General features: G+C 46.1%; 1 protein-coding gene across 1 annotated transcript; it reads right to left on the bottom strand.

Annotated features, from left to right (window-relative positions):
* Positions 1-2,546: 2,546 nt before the first annotated feature.
* LOC131262887 (gamma-1-syntrophin) lies at positions 2,547-12,464 on the bottom strand. Its single transcript, XM_058264976.1, has 9 exons — positions 12,402-12,464; positions 12,121-12,276; positions 10,331-10,489; positions 6,065-6,191; positions 4,158-4,298; positions 3,816-4,000; positions 3,347-3,730; positions 3,074-3,277; positions 2,547-2,657 (listed from the first exon to the last, which is right to left on the bottom strand). The coding sequence occupies exons 1-9, from the start codon at positions 12,462-12,464 to the stop codon at positions 2,547-2,549; spliced, it is 1,530 nt and encodes a 509-aa protein (XP_058120959.1).
* Positions 12,465-21,552: the final 9,088 nt, after the last annotated feature.

The following is a 21,552-nucleotide window of genomic DNA, read 5'->3' as shown; positions in this document are numbered from 1 at the left end:
ATTGTACAGAAAAGTGAACGAAACTTTGAGGAAAAACAAAGGCAGATGCGTAAAACTATGAAAGCACAACTGGGTTGTGTAAAGAATTAGAAAACGTAAACGTAACACAAAGCCATGCGCAGCATTTTTAACGTTTTCCGGTAGAGTTTACAGCTTTAAAACAAACAAAGTCGCACCCAAAACTTCCTACTACTATTTAATCCTCTCTCTCTAGCGCTTCGAATATCGCAGCGTTTCCATTCCGTCCCTTACTTTCGCGTCACATTCAATTCTTTTAATACTTGTTGTATTGATTGTTTAAATATTTTTTTTAATCCTTTTACTTTCGTGGTGGTATTTATGTTTTGTTGTATTGTTTTACCTCTTGCTTCTAATTTATTACGACTATTTCTGGTCACACCGGCTTGATCTATTGGGATTACGTTCGGAACGGGGATTTCCTGCTGTATATTGTATTGGATTGGTTAGGAGTAGATGTTATCTGGCTATAGGCTGCATATAGGTGTGGTTGAGTAAATTTGATTTAGATTATTGACATTTCCATTTCTTCTGGCCGATGTAGCGACGTCGTGCTCCGCGTTTTGTACACAAAATTTAATTAAAGTTTTACAATAGTCTGTGATGTAATTTCCAAAACTACGAGCAATAACTTTTTTTTCCAGTGCACGTGCTGTTACTGTTTTTAAACTTTTACTTTCCTACCATCGAAAATGGCGCTATCTAATAACCTGTTTTTCTACTTAATAAATTCCATTGCCAGGATTATTCGGTTGTGGTTTGCATGCGTCGGGTTTTATCTGTTGGTTATATCAGTTTTGTTTTTAAATAACTTTTTGCTTTTGTTTTTTTTTTTTTTTGGTGGGTACATGTTTCAGTGTGCTCGGTTTGCGGCACTGAACTAGTTGTGGTTTGCCTAACTTTACATTTTAAACGCTATGTTTTTGTTTCGTTATTTACTACCCTAACAGCTACAACGGGTTTCACGGGGTGTTAGCTTTTTTTTTTTTGCAGAGTTTGGTATACTCGTACCTTCTTTCCCGGGCGTGGTGTGTGGGTTGATAGGTTTAGTTTAGAATGGAGAATCGCACATCCGACAACATCCTACAAGTGGGAGTTTTTAGAACTGATTAAATATTAATATCTAATCCAGCTTTCCGAGATTCCAGCGGGAAACTACCGCCCGTGCGCAAGTAATTGGATTTATAGTTTAAAGCTCTGGCAGCCACCGACTGCTCTCACTTGTTGGTGTTATCACCGAAGCCGTGCGGGATCCGGAAAACCCAAACCGCGGGTTTGGCAGTAATCCCCACTCCCCAGCTGACATGGTGAGGCGACATGGATCGTTTTTCACAAGTTCTAATCAACCGATTCCCGGTTTGCAGACACAACCAGACACAAAATAAAATACACGAATCGGTCGATTGCGGAAAAGCCCGGATGGAAGGAACGGTGATATAAAATCGGTCATTGCCATCCGCTAGCTTGTACTCTTTACGGCACTCGTTTGAAAATGCCATATATGAATTCCAAGAGTGGGCTTAACGTTGGAAAATCCCGTGGAACTCGGAAAATTGCTGCCATCCATCAATCGCGCGGGGAGGTTCGGTGCAGTTGCTACCGACGGGATTATCCGGGTGGATTCTCTTTTTCCACCTCGGGGAATGAAAAAAAATTAGTGAACTGAAAAACTCAACAGTTTTCCATACACAAATGATCGGATGTATTTGACGCGATTTTTTTTTGTAGTGTCTCGGTGGAATAGGAAAATTACAGTACGGATTGTTGTCACAGTGCAAAGTGGTTGCGATACAATAGCAAGAATTATCGGTTGGCAAAGAAGGAAACAAGGTCGCCAAGCCTTGTTCATGCCGGTAACGATAGGCACACGCCGCTAGAAGAAGGATTTTCTCCGGTTAAATCTCCCAACCGGGAAATGTCTATACTTAATCTAACTAAAGCGTGCCCAGGTTCGGGAGGGGGTTTGTGGGGGATGGGTAAAAATCCTTCCCATCGCTCGATGCAACCAACATGTCAACAATTACAACGAATGAAACCTATCATTAAGACGCCATGTGGATACGGCTCCTCGATGCTAGCAACAAACGACCCGCCGAACGAAAAAGGTCCATTCCCGTGCGTCCTCCAATCACACCCCCTTGGGGTGACGGGTGAAGTTCGGTCGAGGAGGTGTCTTTCCTAAAGCTCCGTGATTGCAGGTTCCGATTGATCGCCTTAAACTTAGTGATCCGCGGCAAGTCTGCTGTGGTGGCGTCCGAAGTACTTGTGATGGCCTGATGGCGGTATCGGTTTGGTCCTTTCGGGCTTCACCCAACAAGCCCCCCCGCGCTTGGAGGAAGATGACTCGACGCTGGCAAAACACACACACACACAAACACTCCGTCCACTTCCGCGGTTAGTCTTTAAACTCTCAGATGCCACCCGGACCTCAATGTCTGGGAGGCGATACTGAACGGCACCGTTGTCGCCATCGTCGTCGTCGTCGTGGTCGTCGCCAACCGTGGAACTAACCTGTGACCCTTCGCTTCCTAGGCCTGCTGGATCGAGCTCAGAAAGGTGGGATCAACGGAAGCAACTTTCGCCGTCAGAAAGGCATGCATGCAGAACAGTAAACTTTGCAGCACATGACACTCGAGCTCCTACCATCGGGAGGAAAAGGAGATGGGTGTGTATGTGTGGGGTGCAGTAAGCCGGGGTATTGGGGGCGGGGAGGTTGGCGCATATGGATGAGATCCCCGGGTGACACGGGTGTTGGATGGATGAGCCAGAGAAAAATCAAACCAGAGAAAAAAGAGAAAAAAGAGAAACGAAATTAGCAGTATGAACGTAGCGCTGGAACTACTGTCCAGGCAGGCGCATCTGTCTCTACGGCATTCGCAAAACTACGAACTCAAAAGTCAATCCAGCGCCTCCGGTCCTTTTTTTTTGACAAATCGTCAAACCAAACTAACCATTATAAACGGCGAACGCAAACGCAAGCATCGCGCGCCCCGAACTCCCGAAGTCGAAGGTCGAATAAGAGAATCGAAACAAACGAACTTGCCAATTTTCTTACCTTCGTCTCGATGGTGCGCGTTTCGTGGTCCTGGAAGTGGAGCTTCAGCTTGGACTTGCCGTCGTCGCTGGAGCCCCGGAGTTGCGAGAACTTGTACTGCCAGATGATGGCGGCGTCGGCGCCTTCGGTGAGCGAAAAGCCGACCTGCCAGTCGAGCGTGAGTCCGCCGGTTTTTCCGTGGTGCGACACGGCGAACGTTTTGCGCTGAAGTACGAAAGAAAAGGAGGAATCGTAAGAGAGACAAGCCATCCTATGAAGGTGGAAGGAACCTACGCCTAGCTTGATGACGCTGGTGACTATCGCCGCGTTCCAGCTGTTCTCGATCCGCAGCAGCTCCTGGCGCGTTTCCACGCTCAGGTAGCGCGGCTCGTGGCCGGAACTCTGCAGCAGGAAGCAGTGCTGCCGGGAGTCGACCGTCTCCGACTCCTTCACCACGCGGAACATCGTCTGGTACACCTTGTAGGCGACGTTCGCCTTCGTCAGGCCGGTCACGTTGAGGGGCGGCGAGTCGAACAGCATCACCTCCGTGCCCTTCAGCACCAGAAAGCGGGGCTTGTAGCTCTGCCACGAGATGTGGTTGTTGATGACGCCCTCGTTCACCCAGCCCATGTACTCGATCCGCTCGCCGACCGGGAAGTTCCGGTTGAACAGCTTCATCTGAGGGTCCAAGGACAAAAAAAAAAGAGCTGCATCAGACTCGACGCGGAAAATGGCATGTCCCGGGTGGGATGTCCCGGCTTACCTGCAGGCTGGTCAGCCCGACCACGTTGTCGGTGATGTACTTCAACCACTGGCTGAGGATGGCCAGATCGTCGCAGTGGATGATGCCCGTCGTCGTCCCGTTCAGTCCACGCACCTCGAACGCGTTCGGGCGCAGCTTGTCCGTGCCGTAGATGTACCTCGTCACGTACGCCATCATCAGCGGGACTGGTGGCACGATGATTAATGTGCGTCCGAGGAGTTGCAGCGCAAAAACCACCGGTCGACGTGCGTGGCCAAATGGGCGAGAAGTCGGAGTGAATCAATCATTTTCGGTACGGACATTTTTCTGTCCTTTCCAACTTTCAACGTGGGGAAAACTTACCCGAAACCAAGTCAATCCATCGATTTTCCGGCTCGGAGCTGATGGACACCGGCCGGCTGCTGTTGACTGATTTCCAATTTTCGTCCGCCTTCAACTCCGCGCACGTCGCATCGTTGTCCGACTCCGGCGTTTCCCGGCTCACTGTACGGGGAAAACGGAAATAATTTATGGCAATCAGAATATGCATTTGCTCGGGGTTGGTAACTACATGGAAGCGAGTTGGCAACGGACACTTTGCTTGCCACAGGCCAGCACTATTTTCTTGCACACTGTTCGAAACGAAGATGTTTTGGGTTGAACATTTGTTGACCAGATTGTAACGAAAACAGGTTGATATAGTGACAAAAAGTTCATACTGTAACGTCCCCAAAACACTCATCAGTTCAAAGAATTAAAATTCACACATCCAACATATTGATGAGGATAACGATTCAGTAACGTGATTCAATTCAGAGTGAGTGAGTGAGAATAGAGAGTTAATTCTTTAATTCACTCAGTATGAATTGACACAGTGAGAATGATTCTGCTCAGTTTGAATGTATTGACTCAGTGAGAGTGAATTGGCTCTGGGAGAGTGAATTGATTCAGGAAGAGTTAATTGACTCAGGGAGAGTGGATTGACTATATCACGAGCTGAAATTAGGCAGTTTTTTTTATGGATAATTACTGATGAACTGAACTGACCTGGTAATCACTGCTTATCCATAGAAAAAATGTGCATTTTTGAGCTCTCAAAATAGTCAAATCATTCTGAGTGAGCCAGTTCAGTCTTCCTGAGCCAATTCACTCTCACTGAGTCAATATATTCACACTGAGCCAATACAATTTCATCATCTTGGTGAATGGAATCAATTCATTCATTCACTCACTCTGACTCAGTTTGCACATCACTAATTCAAAAACTCCAAAAGAGTATCGTTTTCTGAAACTTCACTTTAGCAACGTGTTGGACAAGCTTTGGTATGCCTTTTTTGTTGAAAATGGTGGGGAAAATATACTTCGAGGAAACGGAATAATTTACAAACCCAATTTAAAACATAGCCATTGACCGTCCAATCCTCCTCGATCGACCCACCGTGCAGCCCTTTGCATGAAGAATTGATAACTTGACCCCCGGTGGAGTTCGCTTCCTGAACTAATTGCAAACCAGCTTCGGGAAAGTTGGACGACTTGGAAATGGGAAACTTTGCCATCCCGAGCGTACCGTCCGGGTTGTTCCAAAGCTGTAATGCAGTTAGGAGAGAGCTTTTACACTAATGGAACAACTAAATGAAACACAACAACACCCTTGCCCAAGCCGTTGGAGCCGGCGATTGCATAAAAGGTCATATGAGATGGCACATATTCGAAACAAATCTCCAACAGGGTTTCCTGTAAATTTTCCCCTAAAACACTTCGGGTGCAAGAAAGCTTCAAACGCCAGAACAAAGAGAAGATGCTGAGCGAAATAATTGCCCAAGATCTTATGCAACACAATAATTTGCTTGCTGGTTCCTTGCTCCTTCCTCGCTTTTCCACCAAACGCTCGGGGAGAGAAATATGCAAATGCCGAAGCAACAAGGCACTACGCGAGGCTGAAGAACATTTCCAGTGATTCCTTTATTGGATCCCGGAAAGGCGGGAGAAGTCCTGCGTTCGGAATGGGACACTTCACTTGAAGTGTGTCGTTTTCCACTTTGTTGGTGTTGTTGTTCTCCATTTGGAGCTATGAATAAGCTGTTTTTTTTTCTTCGTTCTAACTTGAGATGGGGCCTGTAGGAAAACCGGGTCGCTTTTGCATCCTTCGACCGGGTTTTCCACTCGTGTATATGTTGCTTTACGTTTGAGTTCGGGGTTTTTTATTTCCGAATAACAAAGCGGAACGGACATTTTTGCCTGTTTGGCCGCTGGCGCGGGGGGGAACTTACATTGTTTTTGCAGGAATGGTGTCGCCGCCCGGTAGTGCTTCACCGTCAGGACGACGATGTCGCCCGCGTTCCGAAGGATGTTCACTGCGTCGTCGTGCGGGCAAGCCGTGATGTATTCACCGTTCACCTGGAAAGAAAAACGCGGAAAATTTAGATAAAGTGGTATAGGAAATCCTATCAGAAACAAGGACTGAATGAACGGTATGGTGAAAAGTAGAAGATGTCAATAAGGAATCTATTGGAAATAGTGCGGTTTGAAGACCACAAGAATCAAATGAACCAAATGTCAGGCATACTTTGGATGTCCTGCTAGGTCGGAAATGGAATTATGGAACGTGAACTTCGACGGAATTTATTTGCAGTCAGGCTTGTTTTGTTTTAGAGGATCAAGAGTATGTAAATCTTATGTATCTGGAAGGACAGTTATATACTTTTCACTATAAATTCTTTGAGCGATGGAGTGCCTGCTATCGAATATCTTTTATGTAATTTCTAACAATAAATGAATGAAAGTTTCTTTTCAAACTTTTGAACCCATTCTCATCCCACTTTGGTCTAATGGTTTAGTAGTAAAAAAGTAACGCAGTATAATAAGTTGAGCCTAACTCGTTTTACTCGATTCCCTCAACTTGGACTCAGAAAAATCCCGGAAATTGGTTAAATTCACTTACACCGTATTAAAATTAATTTAACGTTCCTCATTAAATCTGATGCGATTCACCTTCCCCATCAACAAGGGTTTTTTTTTAAACTTTCGGTTTTTTTTCGCGATAAAACTTTGACCAACAGGAAGCGGAAAAATTTGTTCCACACCAGCAGCGATAAAGCAAAAGTTAATTGTGATAAGGAATGAGCTAAAAACAAAAAGCACGAGCAGATTGAAGAGCATGGAGAAAAAAAAACGAATAAAAACATTAGAAAATAGAACCATTTGAAAGCACGGAACGTTAAGCGAGCGCGTACGAGCGCGTGGGCAGGTTTTTCGACCTTTTTATTTTCATCTCTCCTCTCCGCTGAACGGCAGACACTCACGATGGGGGGTGGGGGGGAGAAGGGCCGGAAAATGATAAGCAGGCAGGGATGAAATGGAGAGTGGTGGCAGAAAAATAATAGAAAAAAAACCCCGGCCGAGTTCAGAATCTAATTAACATTGCTTGAACTTTCCGCCACACCCCCGGTTGCGGACGGATTTTCCCAATCATTCCCGTGGTTCCGATGCCGCTGGTTACCGCTTCAAGTGACCTCTTGTGTGCGTGTGTGTGTGTGTGAAATGTGCCGACAGGTATTTTCATACGACGCTTGAGGCCAGAATTTACGTTAATTTTCAAACGGCTCGGGAGGGAAAACTCCACTCCTATATTTTGTGGGTGGAAACTTTCCCTCCGAAGCGAGCTTCCGGCAATGTTTCAAAAACCAGCTTGTGAATGTTTAATTTCATTTCTGTTGGAGTAGCAGTTCGTTATTCAACAACACAATGGAAGCCAACAGGATTGAGCCAATTTTTCCAAAAAAGGGATACAAAGCGCCATTGAAAAGCGAAGCATCCATGTTTCTTCCAATGTTTGACCGATGGACGCGTTGACATGGAAATTCGGAATCATTACCACGATCCACTCGATGGTGACACATTTGTCCGTTAACTTAATTAAACCCGTGGTCACTTTGACGTTCTCGTCCCGGTTTGTCCAGCGGTTGTCAGAGTTTTCCCCGACGAAACGGACCGGCGGTTCATGTACAAAGCAGAAAACCGGCAAGGATAAACCACGCGACCTGGAACAATCAAACACTGTCACGTAAAAGTAGTTTCCATTTGTCACAACTCTCCTCCGTCCTCCGTTGGAAAACATCAAACCAGTGGAAAAGGAAAAAGAATGGAATGATTGACCACCGAGTGAAAATGTTTCCCCACCGGTGAGGGGATTACCGAAGGTCACAAAACATGGTGTCTGGCTGACAGAAGATAAAATTTCTGCTACAAATTGATGGCTGTGAGTATTTACACAAACAGTTTTGCACAAACACTTTAAATTCAAGGTGAAAAAAAGGGAAAACAATGTTTCTGTTGGAGCTACAGTTGAAAACATTTTATGGGCAAGTGGACACTTTTAATTGTGTTCCGCACCATACGATGAAGTTGTTGGAGTCATCTTTTAAACATAAAATTTCCACCACGGGATAAGCCGGAAAAGCCGATTGGGACGCTTTACTAGCCAATGGTTCCGGTAGCGTGCCACATTTTGGAAAAGTTTTGATGACTTTGAATTAAAAGCCATGCCATGCTGACATGGGAATGATTTTCCGCGCCTCTGGCCCCGTCAACGGGCAAAACTAGTGCGGGCGGATGAAAATGGGAAATAAATCCGCCCGAAACACGGGTTGCCCATTACCGTTGGAAAGCCATCGTCGGGAAGCGATCCTACTTCAAATCGTCAGACGGTCACAATGGGTCCGCACCGAGCACAGGTGGTTCTATTTCGACTTCCAATGTCCGCCAGACGGTCGGAAAAGTTCTAAAAGGTTACGGTTGTAATAACTCAGTAATAGTTCAACCGGATTTAATTCCGATTCCCGGCCGTTGACATTCAAAAGTTACCCTCGTTTCGGGGACGTTGTTGTCCGGATGAAAACCGTGAAAGTACCGTTCGTAATGTACACTTCCCTTCCTCGTGTCACCCTCGGTTGTTGCGCTTTTCACCCGACTCTCCCATGGCCTGCTGCAATCCGCATTGTCGGAGATGGTTTAATTTGTCAACCTACTTGAAAGCTCGGGTTGGCCAGATTGAACCGATTTTACGACCCCTTCCCGGTGGGGGAGGGGGGGGGGGGAGAAACTGCACCTGTAAGTCCTGTCTGGAGTGTTTTACCGTAGACCTGTCCCGAATCTGTCCTTTCAATTAATTCGCCAACGTTAAACAACGGGAGAACACTGGGAAACAATTGGAAAAGAAAATGGGAAAAGGATTTAAAGGGATGCAGGTACAACCTGGGGGGAAAACAAGCGCGGAAAAGAAGCTTACAAGCCGGAGAATCTTTTCATCACGGCGAAGTGATGCACTGGGCGAGCGGTGGAACTGGGTGGCAAACGGTAAGTGAGAAACTTTTCCGACTCGCTGAAACAGGAAAAGTAGGGTACTGGGATTAACCACAATTTTCCCTTTCCGGAAACGCTGGCGCTGGCGTTGAATGGTAGGAAAAACGATCTGAAGAAGGTCCTTTAGCTTTAGCAAAAATTTTACAGTGAAAGAAGAAAACCGGTGTTTGCACCACGCATACACAACTACAAATACATATACATCCACACACACTGGACAGTCAAAAAACAACCGCTCCGGAAGAGGAAATGCTCTGATTACTTTCGAAAGCTCCTACCTCCGGGTGCTCAGGGCGCTGGAAAATCCCCCTCCTGGCCGCCGTTAGCCTTCCCCTCTCGGAGTTTTCCGGCCCCAAAATCCGGCCTGCTTGGTGAAAAGTTGATCCTGGTGGCTATTTTTAGGACACTGAAGTGAAATGGAATAAAACAAAAGGTCCCGGAGGCAGCCGGTGAAGTTGGGATTAAAATAATTTACCCAACCGGACCGTGCCTTACGATTCGCCAGTGGCGGCTGTGTTTTCTTTTCTTTTTTTTCGCAAAGGGGTTTCCTCTAAGTACGAGGAAAAAGCACCGAACAGAGCGAAGCAAACTGTCGGCCAAAACGAATTTATTTTGGCTAATATAATTGGCGATATTTGTTGTTGAGTGTTTTCGAGCGGAGATCGCTGAAAGCCGTTCTCCCCAAACTCCATTTTCCCTTTGGTTGAATAATTTTCCTTCGGCGATAAAAAAAAAAAAGGGAAGGAAGTGAAGTGAAAACCCATGTTTACACAAGGGACACGGATGCGAAGGCAACAAATTCATAAAGGTGTCCTTGGGGTGTGGATCCATTTATAGACAGTCTTATCAATGCAGCTCACTGGGGCTCTAGCACACACACGCACACAAAGGACCACACACATTGGGGCTTTTATGCAAACAGGTGATTCTCCGAGGGCGTCTGTTTGTGGTTAGATCACTGTCGAAACCGCGACGGAAGTCACCGGGCGAACTAGAAACAGGACCTAGAAACCTGTTAGATTGTCAATGCGCGATAAAAACCGAGCTGGGTCACCCCATGGGAGGGTTTGTTTCTTTTTTCCGCCGTGGCCACCCTTGGCAGCTTTCCTTTAAAAGTTCTTTTTTTCCTCCATTTTTGTCCCTTCCCAAGGGTTGTGTAAAAACCGTGCGCTCACCTTGATGATGGCGTCCCCGACGAACAGCTGACCTGTTGCGTCGGCCGCCTGATCCTTGTAGATGCGCGATATCAGTATCGGGAGTTTATGCTCGGCGCCACCCTTTATGCTCAGCCCGAGGCCGCCCACCTTCTGGCGTGTGATTTGTACCATGCGTTCCTGGAGGGGAAAAAAACGGAAGTGTGACAGAAAGAGAGTGTTCATTAGAATTTTAGATTTTCTGGTCCTTTGGTTTTACTTAAGGGAATTTTATTCTTCCAGCAAAAATTTCCAATTGGATAGAATGAGAAATGAAATAGTATCAACTAGAGTGTTAGAAACTAAGGTAAAATATGTGTCAATCTTTAATGAAAGAAACTCATCTGTTACAAAATAAAAAACCAAACCAAACATTAGTCTAAACGGTATTCATAATGTCGGTTAAAACGTTAAGATCAAATAGTTTTTTGAATGTACTAAACCTTTCTGTAATTTGCTATTTTTGTAGCTCTCTTTGTATTACATCTATTTCAAGACGTTAAGCTGAGAAAACATTCCTCATTTTATCAAAAATAATGCTAAGAAATAGTAAAATAATTTTGTTACTGTTATACAGTAGGTCCCAGCAGTACGCTATACTCGATATACGTAAATTCGCAATACGCGATTTTTTCACAAATGATTGCTCATAGTGTTGATTAAATTCGGCTTAGTCAATTTTGCTTTGTTTTGGTAGAATGAAGTGTTTAATACGCAGTTTTAAACAGCCGTTTAAAGGCCATGACTGCAACAGCCTGACCCAATACACGTTGGTTCTTGTTTTATTAAGCTGTTAATCTTGAAGTGATTAATATGGTATCAAATAGTAAAATGGCCACTCGGATACGTAATGAAATGATAGAAGAAATGGAACACTTATTAGTGATTTGGATAGAAAATATGTTAAATAAAACACTATTGCGTTCGATCCCAAACATTAGCGTACTGCGGGGACCTACTGTATATAATAAAAGAGAAGTATATTGTAGTCGATAATTTGCGATAGTTTTAAGACTCTCTGTTTCCGAAATGCGTGCGATAAATCATTTTCGAACCAACCATAAACGACTGAAGAAAAATATTTAAAAAAGGTGCAATATCCGTTAGACGGCTGACGCAAAGCGTGACCGTCTCGAGAGTAGATTGCAATTAGCATCTAAAAGCAGTTTCACAAATTACGTTAACCAAAGCTAATGTGCCTAAATTATACGGGGGTACTTTAATCGTCGCCGAACGGGTTCCAGTACGCACCGAACCATTGGCGTGCCATTATCACATTAGGTGAAGAAAAAAAAACCCCACAGTTCATGACTACACACACACGCGAGACGTTTGCTTATTTACTCTGCCAACATCTGGAGCTTATCTCGTTCGATTGCCGAGAGGGAAAAAAACGACAAATGATCGGTAATGCAAGACCTACCCCTGCGGCGGAAGTAGCCAAACGAGTACGTGTAACCGGCATGGCGAGCCGATAATTAGTTTTAACAGCCTCATGTGGTTAGCGACTCTCTCAGGGTGGTCAGGGATAAGGGTTTTTTTTGGGTGCAATTCGTTCGAATGGACTCTCGCTTTTTTATTGTGGGGGTTTATTTTGGTATGCCTGTTGGGATTGTGTCATCGAAAGGGAAAGCCTTATCTCAGCCATTAGCTTCTATGGCAACATCGACTGAGGGGACCCCGCGAGGGCGAATCGAAGTGACCTCCTTATGACCGATTCAATCATGAAACTCGCACGCACGGATGCAACGCTTATCGGCCGTCGAACTTACCCGGGACTCGATGGGTGGGTGCGTGGCGTTTGTGGGCGTCGGTGCGGGGGTGGTCGTGTCCTGCCGCTGGATCGTGATCATCTCCATCGACAGATGCAGCCGGGCCAGCTCCGGTTTGCTCTTGCCATCGCTTATCATCACCATGCCCGTACGGGTCTGCAGGGGGGGGGGGGGGGGGGGGGAAATGCGGGGTGGAAAAAGGACGAAGCACTCGCTTAGAAACGTATTAACTTCACACAGGGGGTGTTTCCCACCCGCCGAACGAAAAAACTCACCCGTACCTTCAAATTCTGATCAACTTTCTCTTCGATCGGGGTTGCCATCTTGGAAGCGTTGATCTTCATATTTTGCTGCGGGAGAGGAAAAGAAAAAAAGAAAACGCAAAACGTAAGAACGAGCGAAGCGGTGAAAAATTAGCCTCCCTGCCCAGCATTAGCCACCCACTAAACGCCGTTCCGACGGCAACATCGTTGCGTATTGATCGATCGGCTGTAATTAAAATTTTATGGATAAACTTTCCGCCACATCCAGCGCGAGCGCCTTAACGCGGTCAAACCCCCACCCCCCCTTCCCTTTTTCTTCCAGCCCACAAGCTCCGGGTTCCCTTCGTTCGAAGTGCGCGATTTTCCTCCCAATTTCTACGCCCTCCATCAGGAGCCAATAAAAGCCCTCGGGGTGGCCGTGACGAGCTCGGATGGGGCTGATTAAACTTAGTCAATTTTTCATTGGCCTGTTTTGCTCCGCTAACCCCTCTCCCCTCCCTCCCTTCCAATGGCTTTACCCACGGACAGAAAAGGCTGTGCGAAAAAGGGCGTCTTCGGATTCGAATGGCCCAGAATTTCCGCTTCTCCGTTGAGGAAGGTTAGTTTTACGAGCTACCGGGTGGCTCAGCTGCGTATCTCTACATGAATTTGCGTGTGTGAGTATTTGAGTCATTCCTTACCTTAACTCCCTACCACACACTCCCTTTCTCACTCTCTCTCTTTTTATCTCAATCAAATCGCAATTTCTGGCGATTGTGCGGAAATGTGGGCATCACGATCCAATTCCATCTTCTCCACACACACACACACACATGCTACGGGAAAAAGGGGGGTGAAGAGCCCGGGTGGGAGGGGTGAAAGGTGCAACACAAAATTAACACATCTGGTTCGGGCACGTTTCGGGCCACCCGGACGAGCGAGGGAATAAGTATGATTAAATATAGATTACCCGGAGCTTTTCCGCCAGGAGAGCACCTTTTCCATCAAAGGCTTCCACCATTCCACGCCTGGCGGATGGATGGATGGGCGAAAAAAAAAAAATGAATGGAATAATTACACCTAAAGTGTGCTGATGGGCAGGGAGCGCAAAATTTATTTTCCCGCACTTCCCCGGGCAGAAGGAAAACAAACTAGCTCACCCGCGGTTTAATGGGAAGAAATTCATCTTGATAATCATTATTAACCTCTTCCCCCGTGGGATGCTGCTACCGCCACCGTCGCCGTCGCTTGATGAGCTGAGCTCGGACCTCGGGTCCGAACCGAACCGTCGGTGCATGCATAACTACAAACGTATTACACTCGACCGGCGATGTCGGCGATGGCAGAAACTACTGTTTGCCGCTTGTTCGCTGAATTAGGGCACGCCGTCGGATGGGAGATGTAATTGCCCGACCCTGCCGGACGGTTAGCGCTTTTTGCATGACTGCGAACACGCGAAACCGGGAACGGAACTGGTCATCGGGAATGGGAGACCAAGGTGGCCGGTTTGTGTGGATTAATACCGCGACACGCTTTTTCGACTCGGGGGGGTTGTTGTTCACTCACCCGCCCGCTGTGGGGGTAATTGAAAATTAATTAAAAATTACATAAACGCTCGGTGCGAACGTTCGATCGGTTTTCGATTGACTTGTTCGTGCATAATGCTGCCGAGCTGGGCCATTTTATTATCACTCTCTCCCTCACAGAGGTTGGTTCGTGTGTGGCGATTTGCATGGCGAGTGAACACATGCAATGCAACCGATTAGGGAAAGCAATCGTGTTGAGGAGATAATTTAAAGTAAATTAAGGGAAGAAAAAATACCACAAAAAAAATCTCCGGGGAAGTGGAGAAGAGAAGGGGGCGCTCGGGGAAGAGTTGAAATCACCTTTCCGGGAGAAGGGATTGGGCGAGAAAACAAACATTAATTGGTCGAAAATGTTGCGCCATCTCCGTGGATATTAATGAGGAAAGGCTGCAGAAAACAAATGAAAAACATAATGGACAAGAGATAAGGGGGGGTTTATATAAAATTTATACCTCCGAACCATCGAGCGGCTTAACGGTTAACAAATTTGCCGGTTTTTGCAAAACGCGATCCGTTATTCACGATGAATTACATTTTCATAATTTATTGTTTTCGTTGGTGCAAAACTAAATTGAGATGACGCCTCCGAAAAGGCAGCTGCAAGAAAATAACCCGGAAGAATCACAACAAAACCGCAGAAGACGATGATCCTTGGTCGTGAATCTGGAGGTTTGGGGTTGCTCCTGTGAGAGGGCGCTTAATCTTCCTCCTTAATCTTCTGGAAGAGCGCGTCTTTCGAGTTTACATTCGTTGCTTAATGAATCGGACAGTTTTGCTAAAATTTGCTCATTAATCAACGTGATCACGTTCCTCCGACGATTGTAGCCTCCCGGCTTAGGATTGGATGCATTGCGGTCCGATGCGACGACCACTCTCGGCCCTGCAACCTTTCGCAATTCGCAATCCAATCTTCCGACGGTCGGCCTTGGATCACGTCCCAAAACCGCTTCCTTCGCGGGAACGGGTAGGTTTGGTCGTCGGTTTTGTTTTCTTCTACCCCCTACTGCCTTGATTTGGGGTTTATCATAACACAATCATGCTCACCACCCCCGGTTGTCTTCGTTCGCCCCGATGCCATTTAGCCAATTCCGATCGAGAACATCGTCACAATAAAGTGGCATCATTGAGGATGGCTCATGGTTTGTAGCATTCTTAAAGGGAGGCGCTTTAGCTGGTCGTTGGAAAAGCACCACCCAACAATCGCTGACGAAGTACCTAAATGGTCTGCACAACGGGTCGACGTTGCTAAAAAGTGGATTGATTGGTTATCTTTCGAGAGATATAAAGATCAATATTTTATGGTGAAACAATTTTAGATTGATCTTTGAGAACTACTGTTTCTCATGAAATACGTTTTGCTCATATTAACGAAAGATGTAATTTGCATTTAAACACTGTTTACTGATGTTTCACGTTTTGGAACAACTTTCAAAGCAGCGTTTGAAAAGGCGTTGAATGTTATAACCCCAAGTTTTCACAATCCAGATCAATTCGCAGAAGAATTAGATATTCGGCTTCAAGGCCAGAGACAGCTGGATATCTTCACCGTTGGGTTTTGTTCCGACGAAGTAGGGCCACCCCGGTGGCTTATGAAATATGGCAACTGCCGCCGATCGACCTTTTCCAACTCGAATCCCATCGTTCTGGGGCGTCTTTCCAACGGTCCGAAGCCTGGGAGCTTCAAGCTGAAGCTTCAACAGATGAGATCCTTTTTCTGCAATTCTGAGAAGACTCGGATTCGGTAGCGGGTGGTAACTTCATATCATCCCCAAAAGGCATTCCATCGAACGCGTCGTAATATATCCTCCCGGTTTGCAATAGTTACCAAGCTTGAAGTTGAATATTTAAAACTTATTTCCAACGGGAGGAACAGAACTTTACTTTGTGCTTAAGGCAGACACCATTTGCCTTTAATAAGATGCCTTTCAAGGAAGCTTGTACCTCACAAGGAAGCATCATTTCAAAAGAATATCTTAAGAATTATTGGAACGACCGTAATAATTTATTAAATTCCGTCGAACAACCCGCAGGCATCTCCGCCATCATATTGTTCATCTTGCCCTGAGCGGGGAAAAGACGTCCAAAGAAACGGCGCATCACAAAGAAATGTTCCTCCGGAGAGTGGATGATTGAAGGAATTATGCGTTTTACGGTGGTTTATTTTTGTTGTTTGAAAAACCGACCAGGCATTGCACTTCCTCCAGCTCCCACCTTTGGTTTGGCCTTTTTTGCTGCATCAGTTCCGAAACCGCTCCGAGGAGTCGTTGATGGAACGACGGACTGCTGTGTAAATGTCTGTCCCACACCTCCGCCACCGTCGAGTGCAAACAGTAAAGGACCAACGGAGGAGGATAACTGTCAGGGAGCGTCTATATTTGTCAACGGCAAGGATCACGACTCGCAGCCGAGCCGGTCCCCGAGGGGCAGTCACTCGAAATTGGCTCGCATTGGCAGGCAGATGCGCGCTCTCGAGTGCTTCGACGGCCCCGGAGCCACCCACGCTTCGGGGGAGCCATTTTTATGCTGGCTTATTACGAGCCATGGCAAACGACTTCGCGGAGGATCCCGCAGGCCACGAAGGTGCGACCAGAGCTCCAGTCCCAGCTGAAAGCTACCGGTGATGACACGAAACGCGCAACAAAAAAGCTGCGGGAATGGTTCATCAACGCCGCGAGTCCATTACGTGAGAGTTGGGTTATGGGGGAGAAGGGGGTGGGAAAGGACCAGCGCAGCGATGCTGCTGTCAATGGAGTTCGATTCGAATGCAGTTTTATGGACGTTGCCATTGTGTGTGCGTAGGAAGTCGCGAAAAACGACGCCATTGCGTTGTAGAGGGAAATGGTGTTCATTATGTTTGCCTTGTTGTATGTTATTTTTATTAAGAAAACAACAACAGGAGTTCATGCACCGTATCATGAATGTATACTTACAGCAGTCTAATTAGCAAATTAAGATTGTTTATAAATATTTAAGCACAACATTTACTCCACAATAAACGTTTATTTAAGGGAAGAAGTGAAGTAGTGATGAGAATAACAACTCTTTTTAGAGATTTGAATCAGAGTGAATAATCATAACGATGATTCGAATCTTTAAGTCACCCAAAAAAAGAAATCTTTAAGAAACCCAAAAGAATGAACGAGTTGGTAAAAGAGTCACTAGTCTCCCATGTAGTGATCCCAAACTGGGATTCAAATCACAACTTAGGATTCGAATCACAACTTGGGATTCGAATCTCTATGGCGACTAGCGACTCTTTTACCCACTCGTTCATTCTTTTGGGATTCGAATCCCAGTTAAGAATTCAAATCAAAGGGAGTCACAAAAACTATCTGTTAGGATTTAAATCGTTCATTCAGTATTAATATTCGAATCACTCACTCATTCTCACTCAGAGCGCACATCACTAAAGTGAAGTGATGGAAAACGAAATTTCAATAATTACTTCCAACATAATTGGATAGACGATGAACATGTAACCTTATCTCACCATTTGCCAATCAAACATGTTTTTAAAGATACTTTAACTACTGTACATATATAATATAATAATTATAACCGGCTTATTATAATTATTATAAATATAACATAATTAATAACCGGCTAATAGAGCGATATATGACATTCAGCTGTGCAAACAACCTGCATTGATTCTAAGTTTACAAAATTAGTTAATTAGGACAAACATATGCAAAACCTTCATATCATCTCTTTGGTTCTTTCTGACACACGCCTAAAGTGATTCTATCGATTTGTTTCCTGCAAATACCGAATGCACCTTTTTGCCCCAGTCTACTCTATCGCCAGCTTCCAGTCGGGAGGCGGGCAAACTTTGACACCGTTTCGCGCCGCCGTGGGATTTTCGTTCATTTGAGTTACTTTCTGTTTTGGGATCAAGATCGAGCTGTTGGCAACATCCCACGCCTCGCGGCCAAACGCATCCTTGCAGACGGTGCGAACAATTTCAGGTCGTTCACACCCCAGGTTTTCCTCGAACGTTGAGTCAACGTGTGTCCCTTTTGTGGGAATTAGAAAGAGGAAAAATGTAGCTGTAAAACGTAGTAGTTTCACGTAGAAAGTATAAGTACGTTAGCCGCTAATAAGTGTCGGGATTGGCAAAGGACACTCGAATAATGGCGGAGCGGCAAATTACATTTGCTGGCTGAAATATAATTTAATTCGATCAGAGACCTTCGCCATCATCCCTGCGCAGCGGAGATCGTAGATCATCTGAAAAGCAGAAGGGCGTCGAAGCGTGCTCCCGCCCGGGGATGCCGGACAGAAGCATAGAGGCCACATTATTGGCGTGTCATAAAACACGGCGACATCATCATCGTGCCCGCATCAGTTCCCCGTTCGGGTGCTCTTCTCGGAGCTCGGGATCGTCTGGAAACAGATGAAGCTGATTAGGGCGAGATACGAGTGCCCGGGGGGGCCGGAAGATGGGACGCTGGGCTTTTTTTCTAGGTCAGTTGGTGCTGCTACTGCATCGCAGCGCGCATCGAAACCTAAGCATGCAACCACCATCGACACTATCATCAACACCATCAACACCGTCGTGACCACGGTGCCATCGTTAGACGGTTCTCTGCCCCGAGGCCCGATCGGTCGTTGTCTATTTGTTCCAAAGAGATAAAACATTTCCTCACACACATACACACAAAGGCTTACCATCGGTTGTTCATTCGTTGCGCTTTTCCGTTTATGATCCATCCCTTTTGATATGTTTTATGCTACTTCTCCCTTTAAGCTGTGTTCAGTTCTTTCTCCTTTCCACATTCAGGATTTTTTTATAGTCTGAGTTAAGGCTGTAGCTTAATCTTATTTACATTTTTTTTACTTGTATACTTTATAATATTATATACAAATTTACCCTCACTTCAAATGTTATCAATTCACTCACTTCTTATGTCATATGTCGAATGAAACGAACCGGAAAAGAAAAACTTAATAGCACGAACGCATAATTGTTTATGCAGACAATGGTTAATTGTTGGCTAGTCCCAAATTGTCAGAACACGTTAGAAGATGTAACCGTTTTCAGCGGTATAGAATAATAATTAATATGATAACTTTTCTCTCGGCCGAATCATAAATATTCCAGCGAGACGTCTATAACTTTCGTCGTCAATGCTATCGCCCGGTTTAATCACCGTAGTTGACTCGCTTTGTTCGCCCCAGCTTTTGGGTGACAATAAATTTATGCTTCCAGCTTTTTGCCTTGCTTTTTCCCTTTGTTTTTCTATACGGAATTCAAATCTGATTTCCAGTTTTGAACAATTTCACACGGACCACCATGGACAACCTTCTGACCTGGGACGCCTAACTAGACGGTGGGATGCATTCAATGACCCGGTGATATTTTCCCGGCCCTGCCCCCACACACACACCTACACACACATACACCAACCCCTTAGGCTTCTCATAGTTTCACGGTTTTGCGGGACGTCGTTTTTTTCCCGACTCGCCGACGGGTATTACGGTGGATTTCGTTGGCGATGCACTTTGGTGCATGTAACTGCACCGGTATCCCCGCGCGGGCAGGCTGCACCCTTTTCCCGCCCGTGGAAGGGCCGCGTTGGCGTTGTTTTCCGCCAACAAAAACAAAAACTTCTAACAAAACCGTTTCCACGGCCGAGCCGAGTGGCGCAGAATGGAGGAAATGGCAACAAAAAACCATTTTAAACCGGCCGTGTTGACTTCTCGTCTCGAAATTTTCGATGGCGTCGCGCTCGGAAAACAAGGACTGCACGATGTCATATTTACTTTACAAGTACGGCCTTTCTCTCTACATTGTCCTGGCCATGCGGAGGGCATCCGGCCACCGCTGGAGACCGCTTTCCCCTGTTCCACACCTCGTCCGGGCGTCCTTTTTCGGTGGCTACAGTTTGAAAGCATAAAGACCTATTACTATTCAGTCAAACCGATGCTTTCAAACCCTCACTCTCTTCGTTTGCTCTCCATCCCTAAGAGAAACAATTGGAAGCGCTTGCTTTGGCCGAAAATGTGCCTTGCATTTCAAGCAGCGAAGGAAAACACACGAGGGAACCAGCGGGCTTCCGAACGTACAGAGATAACTGGAACAGTAAAACAAAAACCGAAGACACCAAACGAATCAACTTTAAACAACCCGAGCAGGGCCCAGGGTGAAGTCGCCGGATACGGGTCTCGATGCATTGTTGTTGATTTCATAAATTTAAAATGCACCCTCCCCCTCCTCTTTCCCAACCCAGGTTTCCACAGTGGGCCAACCGTTCCGTCCGGCAGCATATATGGCATCAAATATCAATCGTCTCGATCGTTGGCTACAAATTGTGCAAACAGATGGACACAGCTGGTGTCCCGCGAGTTGGGGGCTTTCCTTCTTCCAATTCTTTTCCACACAAAAGCGATGCATTTTCCTTTGCGGTCCGAAACCTCGAAGGGGGAAGTTTTTCTTTGTAAGCAATAGGCTCGCTGTGTTAGTAGCATCTTGAACAAATTGATGCAAGAACGGGTCTGGAAAGAGCTGACGCGTCCTCTCTCTCTTTTCATCTTGAAACGCTTATTTTAGATTGAAAGACACACATCTCTCCTCTTGCAACGGGTTTTCATTTGCATTTTAGACAATTCTCTCCATTTGCATTCGATTAAAGGTTCAAGTAGTCAGATTGTTCGCCGCTTGACATATGCTGAACAACAATCTCCCGGTCATCGATCGTACCCGATCATATGCGAGCTGCATTCCGGCTCCGTCCCCCGGGATGTCTTTGTTCCAGGTGGCCGGGGCGAAACCAATAATCATCATCGAGAGCGAACCGTATTGAGCGAATCGAAATAATGCGATGCACTTTTCGACGCGGCTCCGTGTCGGCGTTTCGTGCCGATGCTCACGTCGACGTTAAACATATGCACAACATATGCACGGCTCGGGAGATGGTGGAAGCGGCGGGTGCTGGGCCGCAGCATAGGTCATACCCGTACGCCTGCATCGCATTATGTTGCCTCCGGAACCCAATCGGATGGAAGAAGGCGGTGAACTGTGGCACGATAAAAAAAGAAGAACGGTGGTGAGAAAATTCGTGCAGGCAGCAAGGGATGCACTGGTACGTTTGGTTTTCCATGCCACCGCGGTTATCTCCCTTCGCCACCCGCAACCACCCCAGACCACACCCGCACTCGTTCAAGTTTCTTTAATTCGTCAAGTGGCGAACGACGACGAGGCAACTGTGTCTTTCTCGTATGAATGGGATGAATGAAGCGGGTGAGATAAGCGAGCGGAAGGGAAAACTGGATGCGAAGGCACGGAGGAATGATTGCGAAGATATGAACGCCAAGATAGGCTGCGGTACAGATGGGCGAAACAGTTGAAGAAACGCGTTGAACCGAAGGAGAAATGGTGAAAGAGCGTGAAAGAAGACGAGAGGAGAACCAGAGAAGTGAAAAGAAAACAAAAAAAAAAATACAAGCACAACATAATTCGAAGCATTCAGCCGCATATTTACATAACCTACCGTAAGCATAAAAGCGAACGGAAAGGACGGATGTGAGTTTTTATTTGCGTTCTCTCGTCTCGCTGGTCGCGTCGACCGGAGCACCATTTGATGGATGTTGAAAGTACATGA

This window comes from Anopheles coustani, chromosome 2 (genome assembly GCF_943734705.1).
Source record: "Anopheles coustani chromosome 2, idAnoCousDA_361_x.2, whole genome shotgun sequence".
NCBI lineage: Eukaryota > Metazoa > Arthropoda > Insecta > Diptera > Culicidae > Anopheles > Anopheles coustani.
This window is presented reverse-complemented; position numbering and strand designations above follow the sequence as displayed.